The 19304-nt window shown below is 41.2% G+C and overlaps 1 protein-coding gene across 1 annotated transcript in view; it reads left to right on the top strand.

The window, feature by feature from the left end:
• Nucleotides 1-6340: 6340 nt before the first annotated feature.
• The window catches only part of tgfbr3 (transforming growth factor, beta receptor III), a 65010-nt gene continuing 52046 nt past the window's right edge, over nt 6341-19304 (top strand). The window contains exons 1-2 of the mRNA XM_084548292.1: nt 6341-6541; nt 10851-11015. Coding sequence (XP_084404418.1) covers nt 10955-11015 — 61 coding nt within the window. The 5' untranslated portion in view covers nt 6341-6541; nt 10851-10954. The remainder of the gene's footprint in view (nt 6542-10850; nt 11016-19304) is intronic.

Here is a 19304-nt window from a genome sequence, read left to right as displayed (position 1 = left end):
GTCGTGTATTCCACCACTGCTGCTTCTTCTTCTTCTGTTACTACCATGTACATTTTTAATTATCCGAATTCTTTATTAAAGACCAAGAAGCATGCTGTACAGGTCTCTATTTCTGTCTGTGTCATCCATAAGAGGGCAACAGAAACCACATATTTGTGTTTTCCACTACACTGTATATGCAGGGTTGGATGTTGCTGTTCAGTTTGAGCAAGAGCTTAACTATAACTGCCCTTTATCCATTAGGATCTGTGAGCACATTGGAGACACTTTTATATAGTTTATAAAAGTATACTGTTTGTAAGATGTCATTGAATAGAAAGCAGACAGGAGAGGTGTTGCATATGTCTGTCTGGTTGTTTAATAGCAAAGTTGAATTAGTGTTACCAGAAAGCAATTGCCGTCAGAGTTGACTCTCTTGCAGACGAAAAAATAAAATGACACAGACACAGCAGGAGCTCCAAGCAGGAATCAGTGACATTTGAAGAAAAATGACTTCACCCACTATGTGTGGAACATAATGTCCAACATGGGGCATATGGTGTTGGTAAAAGACGGGAAATCCATTCAGATAACAGAGGATGTTTGGAGTGGTCACATAGCATGTGGTTTGGTTTTAAACATGAATTAAGACAAAAGTCTACATTTAAATAGAAATCAGATGTGTTTCAGCAATGATTTAGGACACAAAACACAGTTTTACAATGAAACCGTAGCTGTACAACGCGGTGAAAATCATCCCATCTTTCCTGCTACTGATAGGTATTTGAAGTCAAACTGACATCATGTGAGAGACTGCCCGGGTGTTTTCAGTGTGACAGCGCAACGCCGAGAGCCAGCTGGAGTGAGGTTTTAACACTGGCTTGGCCTTCCTTGTCGTGACTCAGTGAGTATGAGTATGTGACTACAAATCTCTCCTCACTCTGACCATCTGATAACACCCTGCAACTCAAGTCAAGTCAATAGCAATCCCTGCCCAAATCAAATAGAGTTCCCTAAAGATGTTGCTGGACCAGAGACAAGGCGAAGGGGATTCTCACAGTGATGACACGTTATTCTACTTATTAAAAAAGATTAGAGCAACCTCATTTAAATCATCATTTCTGCTTGTGCTGTTTGTCTCAAAACTCTTCACAGCTGTTCGATGGTAGTCAAATCTGTGTCATTCCATGACCCTCATTTCTTCTTTTTGAGTCATTTCTTGATGGATTTGTAAGACTTATTATCCCGCTGGAAGGCCTTCTTCAACTTTCAGACTGATGGGCTCACATTATCTTTAAGCAGCAGTATGATGCAGAATCACTCAGTTCAATTCCTGTTCAGAACATATTGTGCAAAGGGCCTAGTATCACCCATATGTTTATGGCAAACTGTACATTTACTCTTTCTCCTGGTAAAGATGTTTCTCCTGAAAGGCCTGCCATGCAGGTCATACACTGTCTGGCCAAAAAATATATATATATAATAAAATATTTCGTTGGACTGCATTTGGCTTTGATTACAGCACGCATTCACTGTGGCATTGTTTCGATAAGCTTCTTTTTTCCAAGATCTTGTTTTGATGATGGGAAAGTCTGACCAGTACATCCCAAAGATTCTCAATGGGATTAAGGTCTTCTTACCCTGATGCCCCCATCACTCTGGAACAGGGTAAATCTGGACTCATAAGACCACATGACCTTCTTCCATTGCTCCAGAGTCCAATCTTTATGCTCCCTAGCAAATTGAAGCCTTTTTCCCTGTTAGCCTCACTGATTAGTGGTTTTCTTAAGGTTACACAGCTGTTCAGTGCCAATCCCTTGAGTTCCCTTTGCATTATACGTATGGAAATGCTTTTACTTTCACTATTTAACATAGCCCTGAGTTCTAATTCAGGATTTTTTTCTGACCATGTTTCTTCCACGAAGACGATGGTTCCCCACAATCCTTCCAGTTTTTAATAATGCGTTGGACAGTTTTTAACCCTTAGATGTTTTCTCTGCTTGATGCATCCCAATGATTTGACCCTTCTCAAACACACTAACATATTTTCTACAACCACAGGATGTGTGTTTGACATGGTTGTTTAAGGAATGAGAAGCTACTCATTGCATCAGCTGAGGTGAAATAACTTGTTGCCAGCTGAAAGATAATCACTTATTATTGCTTAGTTAAATCCAGGTGGCGACTTTTTTTTTTTGGCCAGGCAGTGCATTTGCGCAATCTTTTTCTGATTATAAATACACTGCCACCAAAAGTTACAAGAGTTACCTGCAGATCCTGTGGTGAAATGTTGATAAGGTATTGTTTCAAAGAGGAACAAGTGTCTACTTATTCAGATGTACACTGATCAGCCACAACATTAGAACCAATGACAGGAGAAGTAAATAGCATTGACCATATTGTAACAATGCAATGTACTTTTACTTAGACATGTACCACCCACCTAAACCAGACGAGGCACCCCCACCCCATAGCAATGACACTCCTTAATGACAGCAGCCATCCCCAGCAGGATGCAGCCTGACACAGGCACACACACAGGAACGAGTGAGGACAAATCAAAAAACATGAAAAAACGCACAAAGTGTTGACCTGGCCTCCAAATTACCTAGATCCCAAACTGATCAAATCCACATAGGCCCCTCCCCTCAACCCATAGGACCCAAAGCCCCCACTAACAACATTCTGTTCCCAGACACCACAGGACACTCTCAGAAGGTCCATGTCCATTCTCCGGCGGGAGGTCATAATGTAATGCTGCATCAGTGTATGATATGTAACAGGAATCAAGTTCTTGAAAAACACTGCAGAGGAGCTATTGTACACGCTTACACAATCAAAGCTAACCGATTCTCATGAAATTACCTGATATTTAGGTCACACATTTTGTTTTTTTTCCAGAAAAAAAAAATGCCCATAGAAGAGAACAACACAACCACATCTAGAGACACAGACTGTAATTCGTGTTAATGTAAAAAATAATAAAGATGTTAAAGTGTAAAGCATTCTTTACACTTGAAAATCACATGCCCAATATAAGGTGAAAATACAGAATCAGCGAATGTGCTCGTGCTGCGTTCTTTAAGATTTTGGCTGATGCATTTATTGATGCAGGAAATAATATTACACAGCAAAGATGACAACATTTCAAGCTGTTTAAAAATGTAGCTTAGATTGTATCATTATTGCCTGTAGTACAATTCAACTACATTCCAAGATCGCTTGTTCTTTTATGCAGTGACACTTTTTGGCATTTGCACTGTGAACAGCATGGTATCTGTGACAGAGAACGGTTGGACTAGACAGCTTCCGCAGTCAACTGGGTCAATACAAACCCAAGGACTGGAGTTACATTAATGGAATGTGAAGACGCTTCAGATTGCTCGCAGCTTTGACGCACCGTTGCGCTTTCTATTCCCCTTCATCTCAGCTGTATTCACAACCCCAACACAGTGTAAATAAACAAAGTGGAACACTTTAACGGAGACATGCATATGTATGAGATGTAAAATAATTTGATCCCTTTGAGCATTTCCTTGTCAACCCTCCAAAGCAGCGCATCAGTGTGTTTTTGTGTGTTTTCCACAACAAAAGTTTCCTTCCCTCTTGTCACAGGTGCCATCTCATTAGTGGTGAATCACTGAGCTGACATTTATGTTGTACCCAGTCACACAGCATCTCCTTTTCACTGGAAGTCTGCTATCAAGGCAAAGCAATTCAAGTGTTTGTTCAGGAGGGTGCGAGATTTCTCGCACAGAAATCATTCCACAGACAGTTTAGTGCCTGCGATTGGGGTTATGGGGTGATGACATGAAAGGATGTGACAAAAAAAAAGTCTTTTGCAAGCTCTAAAAAATACTTTAACATCCTAATATTAGAAGCCACCCCAAAGCTAAACATGAAAATGACTGAGATGATAAAATATGCAACTCATAACTAATAATATCTGCATTTGTGCTAAAATGAAAGGCTTCAAAACCTAAAATCAAGAGTAATACAATGGGAATATGTTGTGTTTATGCATCACAGGACACTGTGTTCACTTACTATAGAGGTTTGAATAAATTTCTGTCATTATTTATGGGATTACCCACACATTAAAACAACAACATCAAATGAAAACAAGGATTTCAGTTGTGTTGCTGTGATTTAAGAAGTAATGAACGTGATATAATTATTTTCTTTGTTGTCTACCTGTATTATTTTATATTAAAAGGAATAAACATTTCTCTTCTAATGGGGCCATGGAATAATTTTAAAAAATCTAATATAAAAATGCTTCTTTTTTACAAATGAGATTCTTTACTACTTACAACAGTTACACTTTCCTTTGCATGATTAAATAATATTTTAGCTGCATGCTTTCATTGTCAGTACCACATTGGTGATGCCATTATGTGTCTGCTTTTAATAGTTGCCCAGTAGTTAATGTTAGCTATGTAATTGACCTGACTGAACTTGTTGAACTCAGTTAATGACTACATGGTTAAAGAGGATAAATTAGTACAGATTCACTGTATGCAGAGATGTCTTAATTCTGTGTTGTTCTGTCTTGATTGTGTGTAGTCTTATGTAGTACCACGGCCCCCGAGGGCTGTAGTTTCATTTTACTTTGTATTGCATCCACTGTATAATGTTTGGAATCACAATTAAAAACCTGTTCACCATGACCTCTTGACCTTGACATGAAATATTTGGAGTAGGTATATGTATCTATTAACTCCTTAACTCAACCTTTTTGGATGTACCTGAATAAAAGATTAATGATTAACTATGGAAAAGTGTCTATGTTTTTGTAATTATTTCAATAAACTTGCATGGGACTTCTATATGCATGTGTCCACAGTGTTTGTGTAATTATTTCCACAGCCTCTAGGGGGAGACAGAAGTTATGCACTGTTGCTTTAAGTTTTTACTTTCCGGCACAGCATCTCCAGCGTTGTACGTACAACTTTCTCTTCGACATCTTACAAGGGAAACAGTAAAGACCAGTCAGCACTCCTTTGACAAAAGTGTTGATAAAAAAAGTATTGATTGGTCTGGATCCACTAGGTGACTGCTCTGGTGCATTGTGATAGACTGTTGAGCACTGGGAGGATGCACATCCCAGAGAGACATACACAGAGCCATGTAAGCATATGAATGCATAGATAGTGAGAGGCAAGAGAATGCTGAATAAATGCTCAGTGCATCGTGGTAAGACTTCATGAGGTTAGGACATGCTGCAGTTTGCTTAGTTGTTGCTTAGATTAGATCCCTGCAGCTGTCAGTGACTTTTCTCACCAACAGTATTGTTCTTGCACTCACATGTGGTAAGAGTGTCAGTTAAAACCACAACTGCTAATGTGTTTACACTGCTGTATTTTTATTATTGATGCATCAATACTCTGAGAATATCTTAAAAAGACAGCCATTTAATAATTGTAGTGGAGTAACAAGTATTAGTTGGTTAGTAATGCTTAAAGTTAAGTAGCAGCACCTCCCATCCCTTTTTCTCTCAAGGTTTGAAGACCTATAGCTGCAGCATTGCAATAAAAGTAATAAAAAAACAAAACAATACTCTTGATTACACAATTTCATAACCTGACAGAAAGGTCCCTCATGTAGATACAGACCACTCCATGGGCTCCCATGTGACAGTACTGACCTGTGCAGTCCAATCCAAATGTGAGAAATCATACCTGTGCGGTCAAATGACGTGAACGGATGTGTAATCCAATACTTACTGTTAATCTACACCAATCAGGCATAACATTATGACCACCTTCCAAATATTGTGTACGTCTCCCTTTTGCCTCCAAAACAGTTGTGACTCATCAGTGAATGGACATGGGCCTTCTGAGGGTGTCCTGTGGTGTCTGGCAACAGAATGATATTAGTGGGGGCTTTGGGTCCTATGTCCTGAGGGGAGGGGCCTCTGTGGATCAGTCTTGTTCCAGTGCATCCCACAGATACTTGATCAGTTTGGGATCTAGTGAATTTGGAGGCCAGGTCAACACCTTTAAATGTTCCTAAATCGTTTTTATGTGTGTGCCTGTGTCAGGTTGCATCCTGCTGGGGAGGGCCGCTGCTGGCGTGAATGCTATGGGGTGGGGGTGCCGGGGTCAAAACATTTCCCAGCAGCAGAACATTGCATCGTCACAAGATGGTCAGCGTTATGTACTTCTCCTATCAGTGTTTTTAATGTTGTGGCTGATCAGTGTATATGACTGCTATAGGTAAGAGTGGGTGACTCCTGCAGGGCTCCAGAGAGGACCTTGCAGCCCGCTATGGGAAGCTCTGCTGCAGCCCCTCTCGTTCACAGATCAGCCTCCTCCCTCCAAGCCCCGCCCCCAGATGCAGCCCAGAGTCAAAAGGGAGATAGATAGTAGTAAACTGTATAAAACTTTGAGAGTGGGGCCGTTTCTACACTTTGCTCGAATTTCACTACGGCTTCGTCCGCAGTGTTTTTGTTTTCCCCTCAGAAACTACTTCCGAGATAAGACCGACGTTGATACCCGCAGCAACGGGAGCGACTTCAACTTCAACCAAGTTTACTTTGGCATTTTCTGAAGACTGCATGGTACGTCCCCTCGTTTTCACTAGTAACCGCTTGGCTTATCTACATAGGAGCATGGCTTATCAAAACACTGCCACTCTGCGCAGTTTCTGTGAATAAATGTTAAAATAGTTTTTTTCCAACGAGCTGTGTTTGCTCAACCGCCCCATAAATCCAGCTGAACATCTGTCTCACGAGTCCGCTGACATATAGCTCTCCTGCTGCCTCTTCTTCTTCTTCTTCTTCTTGGAGCTACAGGCTACTAGCTCCCAGCAGCGGTTGTTTACATCCAGTGTTTTCGCTGGTTTGGTCGTGTTCTACTAGTAAACGGAAGGAAAACATGACACAACAGGTAAACAGTGTTTATCCGGGGAGGCATTCCCGGCAGAGAGAGAACAGCGGGATACAGTGCGCGCGTGTGTTTGTGCGCGCTCACTCGTTGGCTGTGCACGCGCCTGTGCGGGCTGAAACGTGACTGTCAGTGGAAAGCATGGATGCAACATTTTAGATAACAACTTAATGTGACTTTTCTGTGCCTGTAAATGAATGGAGAGCCCCAGTTTCAGCCGCTGATCGTTAGTGAGTGTTGTGATGGGAAATGAGGTTGGTCATGTGTTGGATTAAGAAGCATTTACTATAGTGGTCTTATTGCCTCTGCACATTTTCTATATGCATGTCAAATCAACACATCTCTATTGCCATTGCAGGAATCAGCCTGCAGAAATAATTATTTCTGCTATGGAGGAATCTATCAATTCCTCACCTCACTTTATATGTTAGTTGTTTAAGCTATGTGATACCCCCAGTGACAACCTAAAATATTAAATTCTGCAGTAATTTTAAATTTTAAGATTTTTTTTGCTTTATGACAATAACGTGAATCTTAATCTGAAAGAATAAATCTGTAGTCTTTAATTGATTCCAACATTTCAGTTTCTGCAGGTGATATAATACATGCAGTTTGATGGAAGTCTCACAGTCACTTGCCATACACTGGTGAAATCGAATGCATTCTAAAATAACAATCCTGGTATAAATCGCCACTTCAAGCTATTCAAATGTTCAGTTGATGTTGAAAAGGCACCAGAAAGGTAGTAATTATGCTGTATGTTCATTTTGGAAGATTCTGTTTGTGGTGATGTTAAACTGGATTGAATTTAACATAAAAGTGTTTCTGTTATTTAGCCTAGCCCCCTGACCAAAATGGGGTTGTCAGTTATTTTAAACAATGCTGAATGCCATAACCTTCATGAAGTTACGATTTAGTGCGGGGCTGTTAATTTAGATTGCATCAAGTTAGTGTGTAAAGGCGCTAGTTTGGCTCCTACACATAGCTGGTCACAGGTAAATGTTAGAAGAATCATTGTCAGGGGGGAGAATTAACTAGGCTCTACTCAGTCCAGGATGTTTGCAGCAGATCCTACCTATGTGTGAAGAGCACCAGTCAGTTTAATGACTACTACTGTAATGTGTTACTTGAATGGTCAAATGAGTGTGAAGTTTGGCTGTTTGTCATCCTGATCCGCTATCTGTACACACTGTTAAGAGCAGCGACACTCATTTTAAATCACTCACGATTCAAGTTTTATAACCACATGAACAATGAGGTGACATCGAGTCGGTGTCAGATTAGTCAGTCTTAGCGTCTTACTCATACACCACAACATCCAGCATGTAACACTCGCACTGCTTAAACCGTTGGTGTTGCCGCTCTCTTTTTACGCATGGCTTTGTGATTACTCCAACGTAGCGTATGCCCAATGCTCTTAACGGCACTTAACTGCAGTATGTGAATACGCGATGACACAGATATAATCCAGGCCTTTGACACTGAAGCCACCACAAATATGTAGTTTGGTGTCAGCAATGTGCAATACGTTCACTCTGGGGTCTGCATGTTCTGATGTACTTTCCAGATCTCCTTCGGGTTAAAATAGTTGCTCGGCTTAGACGGTCAGGGTCGAAAAGAAGTCACATGAGGTGATTTAAGTTGTTGCTCCAACAAAACCAGCACAGAGGCACGGAGCTTTTTGGCGTACAACCTTCCCTGTCCGCCCAAAACAAGTTTTAAAAGTCTCTGTGTCAATCTTTTAATGTAATACAAATTCCTTTCTGTCAGCCCTTTGAATCTCTGCAAACTTGAATCCAATCTAAAAATGCATCAGGAGGCTCAGATATTGTTTTGTCTCAGTTGTGAAAGTAGTTCTCGTTTGATCTGGTCTTTGCTCCTCAGAGGGTATTGCAACACACTCTACTTTTGTTTAGTCAGTGAGGAGATGAATGTCAAGGAGGTACATAAATCAAACAGAGGGCACTGGCTTTCCCTGACTCGCTGAAAGTGTAATATTTGTCATGATCTTCCAAAATGACTTCCCAGCCTCTGCAGCTATCACACCCTGAAAGGCCCCTTTGTCCTGTGCAAGCTGCTTGCACTGCAGAGTGATGCACCTTTGTACTTTGTGCATCACTTGTCATTCACACTCTACAGTTCACCACAAGTCATATACTGTAGCTGCACATCTGTTTCTCCCGCATTGGACTATACGAGTCACAGGCGCTGCCTTAAATCAGTGAACGCATGCGATTCCTGCCACAGCAGCTTTGTGTTTGACAGTCTGCCTGAGTTACAGTTACAGTTTTGTTGCCAAGAGCCAGGTATCACTCAGAGAAGTAGTTTGCGTGACTTTTTCTGTGGACCACATCTTTGTCGAAAAAATATTTTGGTTGTGGCTGCAGAACATGCCCAGTAACAGCCTGAGCTAAAGTGGTCATCCAGAATGTGTTGGTTGCAATTTAATCTTTCAGTAATCCACTTTTCGCCATGATTCAGCCTTTCAAAAAAAAATAAAAAATAGGCCTGGATGATTGGAAATAGAGAAGCTTACTTGCATTCATTCAGATATAATAGGAAATGTTACAGATTATATCAAAGTTTGTCAGAACGTCAGAATACCATGACCAATTTGTTCCTTATCTGCTCTGTTTCTCTGAAGTTATCCTGTGCTATAAATATGCATATACACAATTCTGGAAAGTGCATCTATACTGTGGGCTGCTTGTGGGTTTTTGACATTTAAAGGGCGGTGCTGCTAGGTACCAGCACCTTCTGTGGTTTGCTATTGACTGGAGCATGTCATAGCCTTATATGGACTTTATGAATGGTGATCAGCACGTTTTATGCTGTTCTTTTAACGAGCCCATCTTGCCACTCACATATAAGCTGCCCGCGCCCTCAGCATTTGGCAGGCGCTATCGTGTTGTTCAGTTTGTCTCACTTGGAAAGTGCGCAGGAGGTAGGACATGACACACATTGGAATTCCCACTCACCGTGAATTCACTCATTCATCATGAATTCAATGACCTGCTTTATTTACACATGGGATCAAGTGGACATTTCATGGACTTTAACTGGGGAGGGGTTTAAGAATTTAATATCACAGATTCATACATTTGTGTTCTAACCTACAGCTCTTCTGGATTTTCTGGGTTGCAGATAATGTCTGGATTGCAGAGCATGTGTCAAAGTGGCTTCACTCACTGCGACTGTGGCTAAAAACCTTTTCATTCATAAGGTCAATTCACAATTTCAGTAGTTAACATTAGATGACTACACATTCAAAACCATTAACAAGGCTACTTTGTCTCAGCCGCTTCAACGGGTTTTATGTTGCAAGGTTGGTTTAAGTTTGTTCAATGCCAAAATGTATTAAGCCATGTTTTTCAACTCACAAACAATTTGCCTTCTTATGCCCTATGTTCTAAACAAAAAAGTCTCTTGATTCCCCAGACATTCAGTATATTTATTTATGTTATATTTGTTTAGAAATGTGTGAATTTTGAATGTCCCTAGTGTATAAAAATACATGAGTATTTTTTCTCTGTCATGGCAGTGAGTGTTTGGGCTTGGATGACTGAAGTTAAAGCTTCAGGCAAGGTCATGCTGATTAGTGTGGTGGTACTAATCTGCTTACTCAAGACCCCACCGGAGAGTCACAGTGTTTCCTGACTCTCTAAATTAAAGTGCGTTAATAACCTGTGGCATGTTCCAAAGTGTTTGACATGCAGCAAGCCAGTCAGCCGTTCCACACGCCTCACACACCCTGACCGGCCACCAGCTAGGGAAGGTGCGTGCAGCACGGTCCTTTGAAGCATGCGCGGCCCCCAATTAACCCTCCCAGATTAATCCCCTGGTCTCCAAACTGCTGCTCCTCTTGTCTCATCTCATCACTCCCACGGCGTACATTAAGCAGAGCCCAGCTCCCTGCTGATTGTCCGCGCTCAAATTCGACCTGCTTCTCCCGATTGACGTCTTTTGTTTTTGTTCACTTTTCAGCTGGAGCTTGAAGGTGACTTCCTGTAGACCCACACAGAGAGGGAGCGGTTTGTGAAAAGCAGGAGAAAAGCCTCCGTCCTTCATCACACTGGAAGGATAATAAAATGGCCAGAAGATCCCACATCCCCTTGTTACTCCTTGCAATATTTTGTCTTGCATATGCAGGTATGTCTCTCTCTCTCTCTCTTTCTATATGTTTTTGAAGCTAATTGCCATCAGATTTACTTAACTGTTATTAATTATATGTCTACAATTAAAACATTCCTCTGAGCCAGAGTTAATCCCATGCAACCCAGGAATGCTCGTGTCAGGAATAAATTATATTTACTACACAAGCCTCGAGGTGATGTGTTGTCAATCAGTTTTCCCACCCTGTGGGATTTTCCCCTTTCTCCCAACATTCCATCTAGACAGTGCTTGTCAGAGTCATCAGTACAGGGGATTTACATTCAACAAGGTGCTGACTCATTAAATCCGAATACGAAACTCAGCAGGCCTCGTATCTGACAGATTGGTTGGAGCGAGACTCAGATACTGCCAAATGCTCAGTAGTTTACAGCAATGAAACTAACAAACAAAAGGAGAAAATAATCAAGAAAGAACAGTTAAAGTATGCTATCGGTGTGTCAAATAATGTAAAGCTCTGGACATTGTCACTTACTGCCACAATTCACGCTACAAGCCTTACTTTATATAGTTGATGCTGTATCTATCTTTGCGCACTACTTTGTCACCTCTGCCTTTTTTAGATTGTTGATTACTCCTGAGGTTATTTCTGCAGGAGGCGATGACTAATTCATTTAAGACGTTAAAAAAAAATTGTGTTAGTTTCGTTACTCAATTTAACGCTAACCCTGACTTAATCAAGCTTTGCATTGTGATTCAACCCATTATAATAGCCCAGAATCATCCTCTGCTGCAACGCAGGGTTATGACATCTCAGTCCTGCTAGCGTCATTTTACTGTACTTTTCTGGGACAATCTGCTACAATGGTGACAGACGGGGATCAAAAAGCCGAGCCTGCTAAGGAGCCGCCCAGTAGTGCTGTTTAGAGTCAGCGGACGTCAAAGTCATGAGGATACATCCTCTTGAAACCATAAATATTGATACCAAAGTTTGTGCAAATTTTGACAGATGTAGAGAAATTAGACATAAGAAGGCTCTTAGGAGGTCCATGTTGTGTGGCTACTTTTGGGGCTATTTAGTCAAGAGCCGATTCAGTCAAAACTAAAATAAAATCCTCAAAGTCATCAGGATCCATCCTCTGGGGTCAGGAATACTCTGGAAAAAAATTGGCCCAGTCTGTTTACTGGATGAATAGATACAAAGAAAATGTTGACCTGCTGGTCACCTTATGAAGTTAAGGGGCCGACAAGGAATCAAGTCTTTAAGGTTCATTCTCTGAGGAGCTGGATTATCTGTACTCAGTCCGAGTCAAAGGATTGCCAAAGTCATAAGTGTTCCAGTGTTTCCCACAGAATTCGATTACATTTGTGGTGATAGCTCCGGCATGTGGAAGGAGGGAGGGAGGGAATTTTTAAATAATACCTATTTCCGCTACTGGTTTTCCCATAATACCATGTTGTCTGCTGTTGTCCTCTCCTATATACAGTGGCGGACAAAATATTTTGGACACTCCATGCATTTGTCAAACATTGCATTAAGGATCCATCTTCTTAAACCAAAGAATTTAGAAGAATTAAAAACAGTAATTCAAGAAGAATGGGACAAGATTACCCCTCAACAGTGTGAAAGGCTCGTGGAGAAGAACATGCCAGCCAGGATTAGAGCTCTACTGCGTGCTAATGGCAGGACTACTAAATATTAATTTGATGATGAGATGGTTTATTTATTTTTTTGATCAGTTTTGAACACATCCTCTGTTATTTGTTGACTTTGATGCCGACATGTTGAGAACTGAGATATTGAAACCGTCAAGAATTTAGTTTTGCTAGTTTTTCTCGTAAACAATAGACAAAAAAAGATGTTTGTCTGTTTAATGCAGCCACACCTTTTTTAACACAAAAAAGATTTTTTCCACAAATATTTCATGATAATATTTGAAATTGTGTAAAATTTTAAGGGTGTCCGAAAACTTTATTCCACCACAAATCTCTGTATCTCTCTCTCTCTCTTCATTAGCTACAATAGTCTCTTCCTGAACGTCTTGTTGCTTCTGCTACCACAGCAGTGACTGGTTGAGACCTGGAAATCTTTAAAACAACCCAACTGGATAGCTAATTAAACTGGTTCAACTTTTCAGCTTTCCCATATGTTTTTCCAGGTACTCAGGTTTGCTAATACCTTTGGTCTGGGCTGTCATTCGTAGGAGACTAGGGATGAGCCTTTTGAATCTTTGAAAATGTTTTTCTTCACTCCTCTGGATACAGGGAGCAAACATTTAAGCTTGAGATTTATAGAAGTGACACGAAATTTATGCACACGCAAAAGTGCTTGATACTGAATTGCAGCACGACACACAAAAAAAGAAGCTAAACTATGTCTGTTAAATGTCTGTTAAATGGTATGTCTGTATACCTATATATATTTATAATTGGACAGCCTGCATAAGTAAAGTCTATGTGTGGGAGACACTGCATTTGTCCCCTCTGTGTCTGGTAAGTAACTGGGAGTTGTGGCTGTTATCGGTTAGATGTGGGTGGAGTTTCAAGTACTTGGGGTGCCACTAGATATAATTAGTGGAACTGTCATCTTAACATCTACACTGGTTTCAGAATACCGCTGTGGCTTTCTTTGCTTGGTAAGTCGACCATAACATTCAGTTTCCTAACCTTAGCTTGACACCCAGCCACACAGTGTGATGAAAAATCTGCCAAGCTGGCTGCAGTCTGGCACGGACCAAATTGATGTCCTGTGTACAGAGACGTTTTTTTTTTTGTTTTGTTTTTCTTAAATCTACTGCTCTAGCCTTGACCTCACTCCAGCTGTGGACTGCAACATCTTGTGTTATTTTTCTGTGGCAGCGCAGGAATAATTACCCCATAGGAGGCAAGCTACATAACAAACGCTCCAAAAATGCGTGGTTCGTGTTTTTCATACTTTCCATCTGATTGCCGCCATAGGTTATTATTTCAAACGTGCCTCCCTGCTCTCTGGAGGTTTGAACCGCACTCCAGTGAGCTGACTTTTATGCGGACAATAGCAGTGTAGTCAGTATGTGCTGTGGGTAGAGCAAACATAATTTCTCCCACAATACCAGGATCTGAAACACAATGAAGTCCTGTATGAAGTTTTCCTCTAAATTCTTCCTCATTTGGCAAGCGACATTGTTATGTTGCGTCACAAGGGACAGATATTTACAGTTAGACAACCAAATGCCCTTTCCTCTAATGTGCACTGGCAATGAGTGTACGTGTGGATTTACTGACTCCCTTGAGTTATACAATCGCTTACATTTTGAGAAGGCCCGAATAAAACGTTTAGGTTAATAATCAAGGTTAAAAACAATTAGATTATGACCCATCACATATTTCGACAGTCAATGGCAAACATATTAATTTGCATTCGTCTTTTTATGCACCACTAAATCAGCCTCCCTCCTTCTCTTTCACTGACTCCTTCTATTATCTCGCAGCATCTGTGTAAACAGTCACATCTGCCTTTAAACTTGTCAGAAGAGCTCTTACGTAATGTTTAGATTAGTCTGCAATGAGTCTTCTTTCAGCGTAATGCAATCCAGGATCAGAGCCTCCCGTAACTCTTAAAAGTCAAACTGAGAGCACCTTGACGTCCATATTTCAATTCTCTGCTCTGGTGTTTCACTCCACTTTTTTTATTTTTTTGCTGTTTATAACCTCCCCTCCACCCCACCCACCCCACATTATTACTACCATTTTGTGGTTGCCCCATCCTCTGCTTGCCATAATGGTAATTTTGAGAAGGATATATTATGGCTGTCTTTGGATTTTGTAGTGAAATAAAGTCTTGCAGGAGCCCTGCCAGGTATTAATTTGAGGCACTTGCCAAAAACGTCTCCAGCAGGATGCTGGTTATATTAGAGGCACGAGGCCGAGCTGGTGGCTCGCTGAAAAAGCTATAACTGAGTATAGAGCGCTTTCTCCTTTTCATATCGTCTATCCTAATTTTACTTATCGCATGGCTTGATGAATGGATGATGAGGCTATTAGTCCAAATTTGTCTCGAGCTGTTAATTGTAGAACCACATAGGTTGTCTCAGTCCATATCTTCAGCTTTCAGCTTAACAGTAAACAACTCAACTTTCTGTCTGCATTTTTGAATAACCTTGGCAGACAAGAGTCACTGTGATGCCAGAAGTGGTTGTAACGTTTTTTTTTCCCTCCCCACAGTTGAGCAAAAAGTCTTGTCTCTATGTCCGCAATGCTTTCTTAGGGCCAAAATGCATTGTGCAACCAGTGTAATCTGAGAGGGTAGCCAGGAGTAGGAGGAGGAGGAGGAGGAGAAGAGAGGCAGGCGCAGGCGTGGGTCGTCTGGTCCAAGTCGACACACTCCACACACGCACGGCGTGCCAAACCGACAAAGTCCCTTCCAGCATGCTAAACCAGATGTCGCCCAGTGATTCATGCGAGGAGCAGCGCAGCACAGAGGCAGTGCGGTGCTAGGCAAAGTGGTTGGGATGTTTACATAGCAACGGGAGTCCTGAGTGTGTCTAATTACAGCTCTGCCCTCCTCCACGGTGAAGCCTTTATCTTAACAGTACTGTCAAGGAGGTGGCACTCATTCTGGCCTTGTCTGTTTATAGCTTTTGTTTATTTAATGAAGACAACCCCTAAATTAACCAGTTTAATTAACAGCACCATGTAAACTATATAGCTGGGTATTTACTCACTCTTACTCATCTGCAAACTCTTAAAATCACAAACCGGTACCCATACAAACCCATACCCATAAAGCGCACCGAACTGGTCCTCCGCGTCCATCATATCTCGCCAGCCTCCCGTTAAGACAGTGCTTACGCAAGTCTTGCAGGAGTAACCCAAATCCCGCCCCCTACCCTCCCTCTCTCTCCATAGTTCCAGTAAGCAGGCGTGTAAATAATTTTAGTCAAAGCCGGTAATAGAAGACAGCTGGGGTGATCGTGCGCTTTCCATTGTGTTTCATAGTAATGTGAAAAAAACAGCACTGAATCTGGGGAGAGTTGGAGAGAGAATTATGTGGATGGTGACTTCATTGAAGAAACAGAGAGGAGTAGTAGTAAAAAAAATAAAAAAATTAGACTCCCTTTTTTCAGATAAGCTTCAGAAGCAGCAAGAAAAAATATATATGTTGCAGTGTCACATTGTATTGCTTGCACTCGCTTTAGTGTAGTGTAGTTTCATCGTTTTGCAAAGATGCCAAATTTGGGTGTATGACTTGGAATAACCCTGATTATGGGATGTTAGCTGAAGGCCTTTAGATGGTGTCTTTCATCAGACCATCCCCTCCTGGGGCCTCACCTTCCCCACTCCATTTCCACCAGATGACTCCAGCTGAAAGACCATGTCCCAGATTTGGAATGGTCCTTTGGAAAACTGAGTGTCTGTCCAAAAAATGACAGAAGGTCCTTCTCTGAGCTTGATACTTTAGATCACAAACACACATGCTTGGAAATACTCTCCTTTTCCACTTGTTTTTCACAATCTGATTTCACATATAATAGGAAGACTGGTTGTTGTGCAGTAAGCACTGTAATAGCAAAAAGCCTAGCCCTGTCATTTGAAGCATCTTCACAACAACAAATAAATAATTTTAAACACTGTAATTTGGCAACGCATGTATTTTCAACATCTTGCATATTATCTGTGTGTATGAGCTATGTTTGAATTTCCTCCAGGAATGCCCTTCAAAGCTTATTTATTGCCTGGGGTCTGATCTAACCAGCCAGTTATTCATCACACTTTCCGTTTGTTAACTGTCCAGTTAAGGGGCCCTCCCACAGTCCTTTTGTACGTGTTAATACACGAGGCAGTATGGCATTTGACAAGTCATTCTTCTTCTTTGCCCTCCCTTTTGTGAAGTTCAAGAAGCCCGGTGGAATGTAGCCTCTTCCAGCCCGTGTGAAAGCTCTTTCTCCCTTGAACCTCGTCACCACCTCTCTGGCTTCTCCACACTGGGCTCACTCACTGGCACAAAGGCCCAGCATTGTCTCAGTGTGTGCCTTCTGTTGACAGCAACCTGCTGCTTGTCAAAGGCCCCTGTTATTCCATGAGTACTGATGTTTTTAGAAAATGTCCCAGGGATGAAGTCATTTTTTGGGCTGAGATTCGGTTGATTGGTTAAAAAAAAAAACAGAAATCTTACAAAATCTTCCTCTAATATCCCTAACTTAGATTTTTAGTGGGTATTAAAAGGTGTGTTTGTCTGTTTATGTCAATTGAATGCACTAAATTTATGGTTAATTCTGTTACTTAGAAACACAATTATTGTGTTCCAAATCAGTATGCTGCCTTACAGGCTTATTGCTGTTGAGACATGAAGCGTATGAAATATGGCCTAATAAAAATTCAATTGTGAGTATTCTAGTAGAATGACTTGTGGAAATTGTACAGTAATTTTGTCAATATTTCTGTGTTTTAAATTATTTCTAGGGAATAGGGAAATTAGTCGGACCTCTTATGATTTAAATTTTTAAAGTAGCCGTTTTGATATAAAGACGTTTTTGCTCTTATCGACAGTATTGTGTCGACTCTCCAACATATTTTCTAACCTCTGTGCATGACAACTCAGAGAGAAACTCAGCCTTATGCTTTCAGCTGAACTTGATCCCCGAGCCCTCCTACCAGATCGACTTTTCATTACATCTACTTGGTGGATTGTATTAAATGCTTTACATTGACGAGCTCTGGCAAGGCAGATGATCCAACACAAATGAAATGAGGGATATCAAGACGGACACGACAACTGACCCCAGGGCACAGCTCCCCACAGCTTCCCCTACTGGGTCTAAATCTTTGTGACTGTAGACGAAGAGGCTGCTCCCAAACCCCCACCAAGCTGCCGTCAAAGAACATGGCTTTTGCAGGCATCTATGATTGATGAGAGAGATGCCCCTAGAGCAGCAGGACAGATATTTCTCTCCATTGGCTCGGGTACATTTAGTGCTACACTGTTGGCAGTTGTAATCTTCTTATTGCATCTTAATATTCATGCGACAGCCTGATTGAAACCATCTCACACAGTTATGACATAATTGTACCATGCTGTTGCTACGACAAAAGCACGCTCAAAGCACTGAACGTGGCAGTGTTGCTTCATATCTGAATCCTCTTTAACAGAAAATTGTTATAAATATTTTTACATTTTTTATGTCTTGCTTTGTGCAAGTCTAAATTCCAAATTGCACAGGATAATTTAACTAATTCAGTAACTTTGTAGATATAAGAGCAGCCCGCTCTTGTTTCGTGACTCTGCTGACAACTTTTTTGTCCTTTGATATTATAGGTTCAGACAGCACATGTCAGCACCCATCAGTAAAGACATACAGTGGTAGCACAGCCAGTAAAGTCTTTAGTTGTGTGCACACATGCTCGATCTCTCCCAGCTGTCTCACTTTACACAGTGGCTCCTGTGTTCCTCTGGGAGTTAGCCTTGTCATCCATCTCTTCAAAGCCCTCTGATTTATGTCTGCGTGTAGAGGTAGGGAGAAATGTGCCCACTTCTATCTTCTCTGCTTGCGTGTGGCTTTCGTACGCTGCTTGTAATTGGTCCTGTAGTTTTTTTTTTCCCTTCAACCAATGATGGTTTGCCAACAGGTGCCCTCTTCATCTGTCAGGGCTGATGAGTAATAACCAAATTCACGGTCAGGGTTTCACCCACCTGTCATTCTGCAGGATATATAAACTACTGAATCATTATTCAATGCAGCTATTTGTCCTTTAAAAATAAAATCACAACCTGTTCTATTGCTGGCAGAAAGAAAAAAATCTCTATCCTTCGCCCCATTAATCAACGAAGGTAGAGTTTCCATTTACTTTGCTTATTACAACCTCGTGTTTTAATGAGATTATAATACGTTTTTCTCTCAGTTAACCAAGTTGTAATCAAATTCTAGTAATAAATCACTAGATTGATGTAACATACAGAGCTATTCTTTGTAAATGCACTTTATATATTTAAATTCTTATGCAGTGCAATCATCACATTTGTACTGCAGCAGGACAATGACCTTAAACATGCTGTCAGCCATGAAGAGCTAGAACAAGGAGTACTGCTACATACTGAGCCGTGTTCCCAGCATCATTACCCCTTGAGATCTAGAATCGCACGATGAGACTGAAGACTTTGAGTCAGAGGAGCTGTGGAAATTTTCCTGGAACAGCCTACCTGCCAAGTAACAGTGTGTGCTTAGTGCACCTATGAGAAGTTGTGCTGTTTTAGACCACGTCAGTGCTTGCATTAACAGCTTAAACTAACTGAAAGCAGAGGTGTGAACACACCCAGGTGTGAGCACACTGAGGTCGCATTTGAGTGATCCG

This window comes from Chelon labrosus, assembly GCF_963514085.1.
Source record: "Chelon labrosus genome assembly, chromosome: 7".
Lineage (NCBI taxonomy): Eukaryota > Metazoa > Chordata > Actinopteri > Mugiliformes > Mugilidae > Chelon > Chelon labrosus.
Note: the sequence above shows the minus strand (reverse complement) of the source record. Positions and strands in the feature narration are given on the sequence as shown.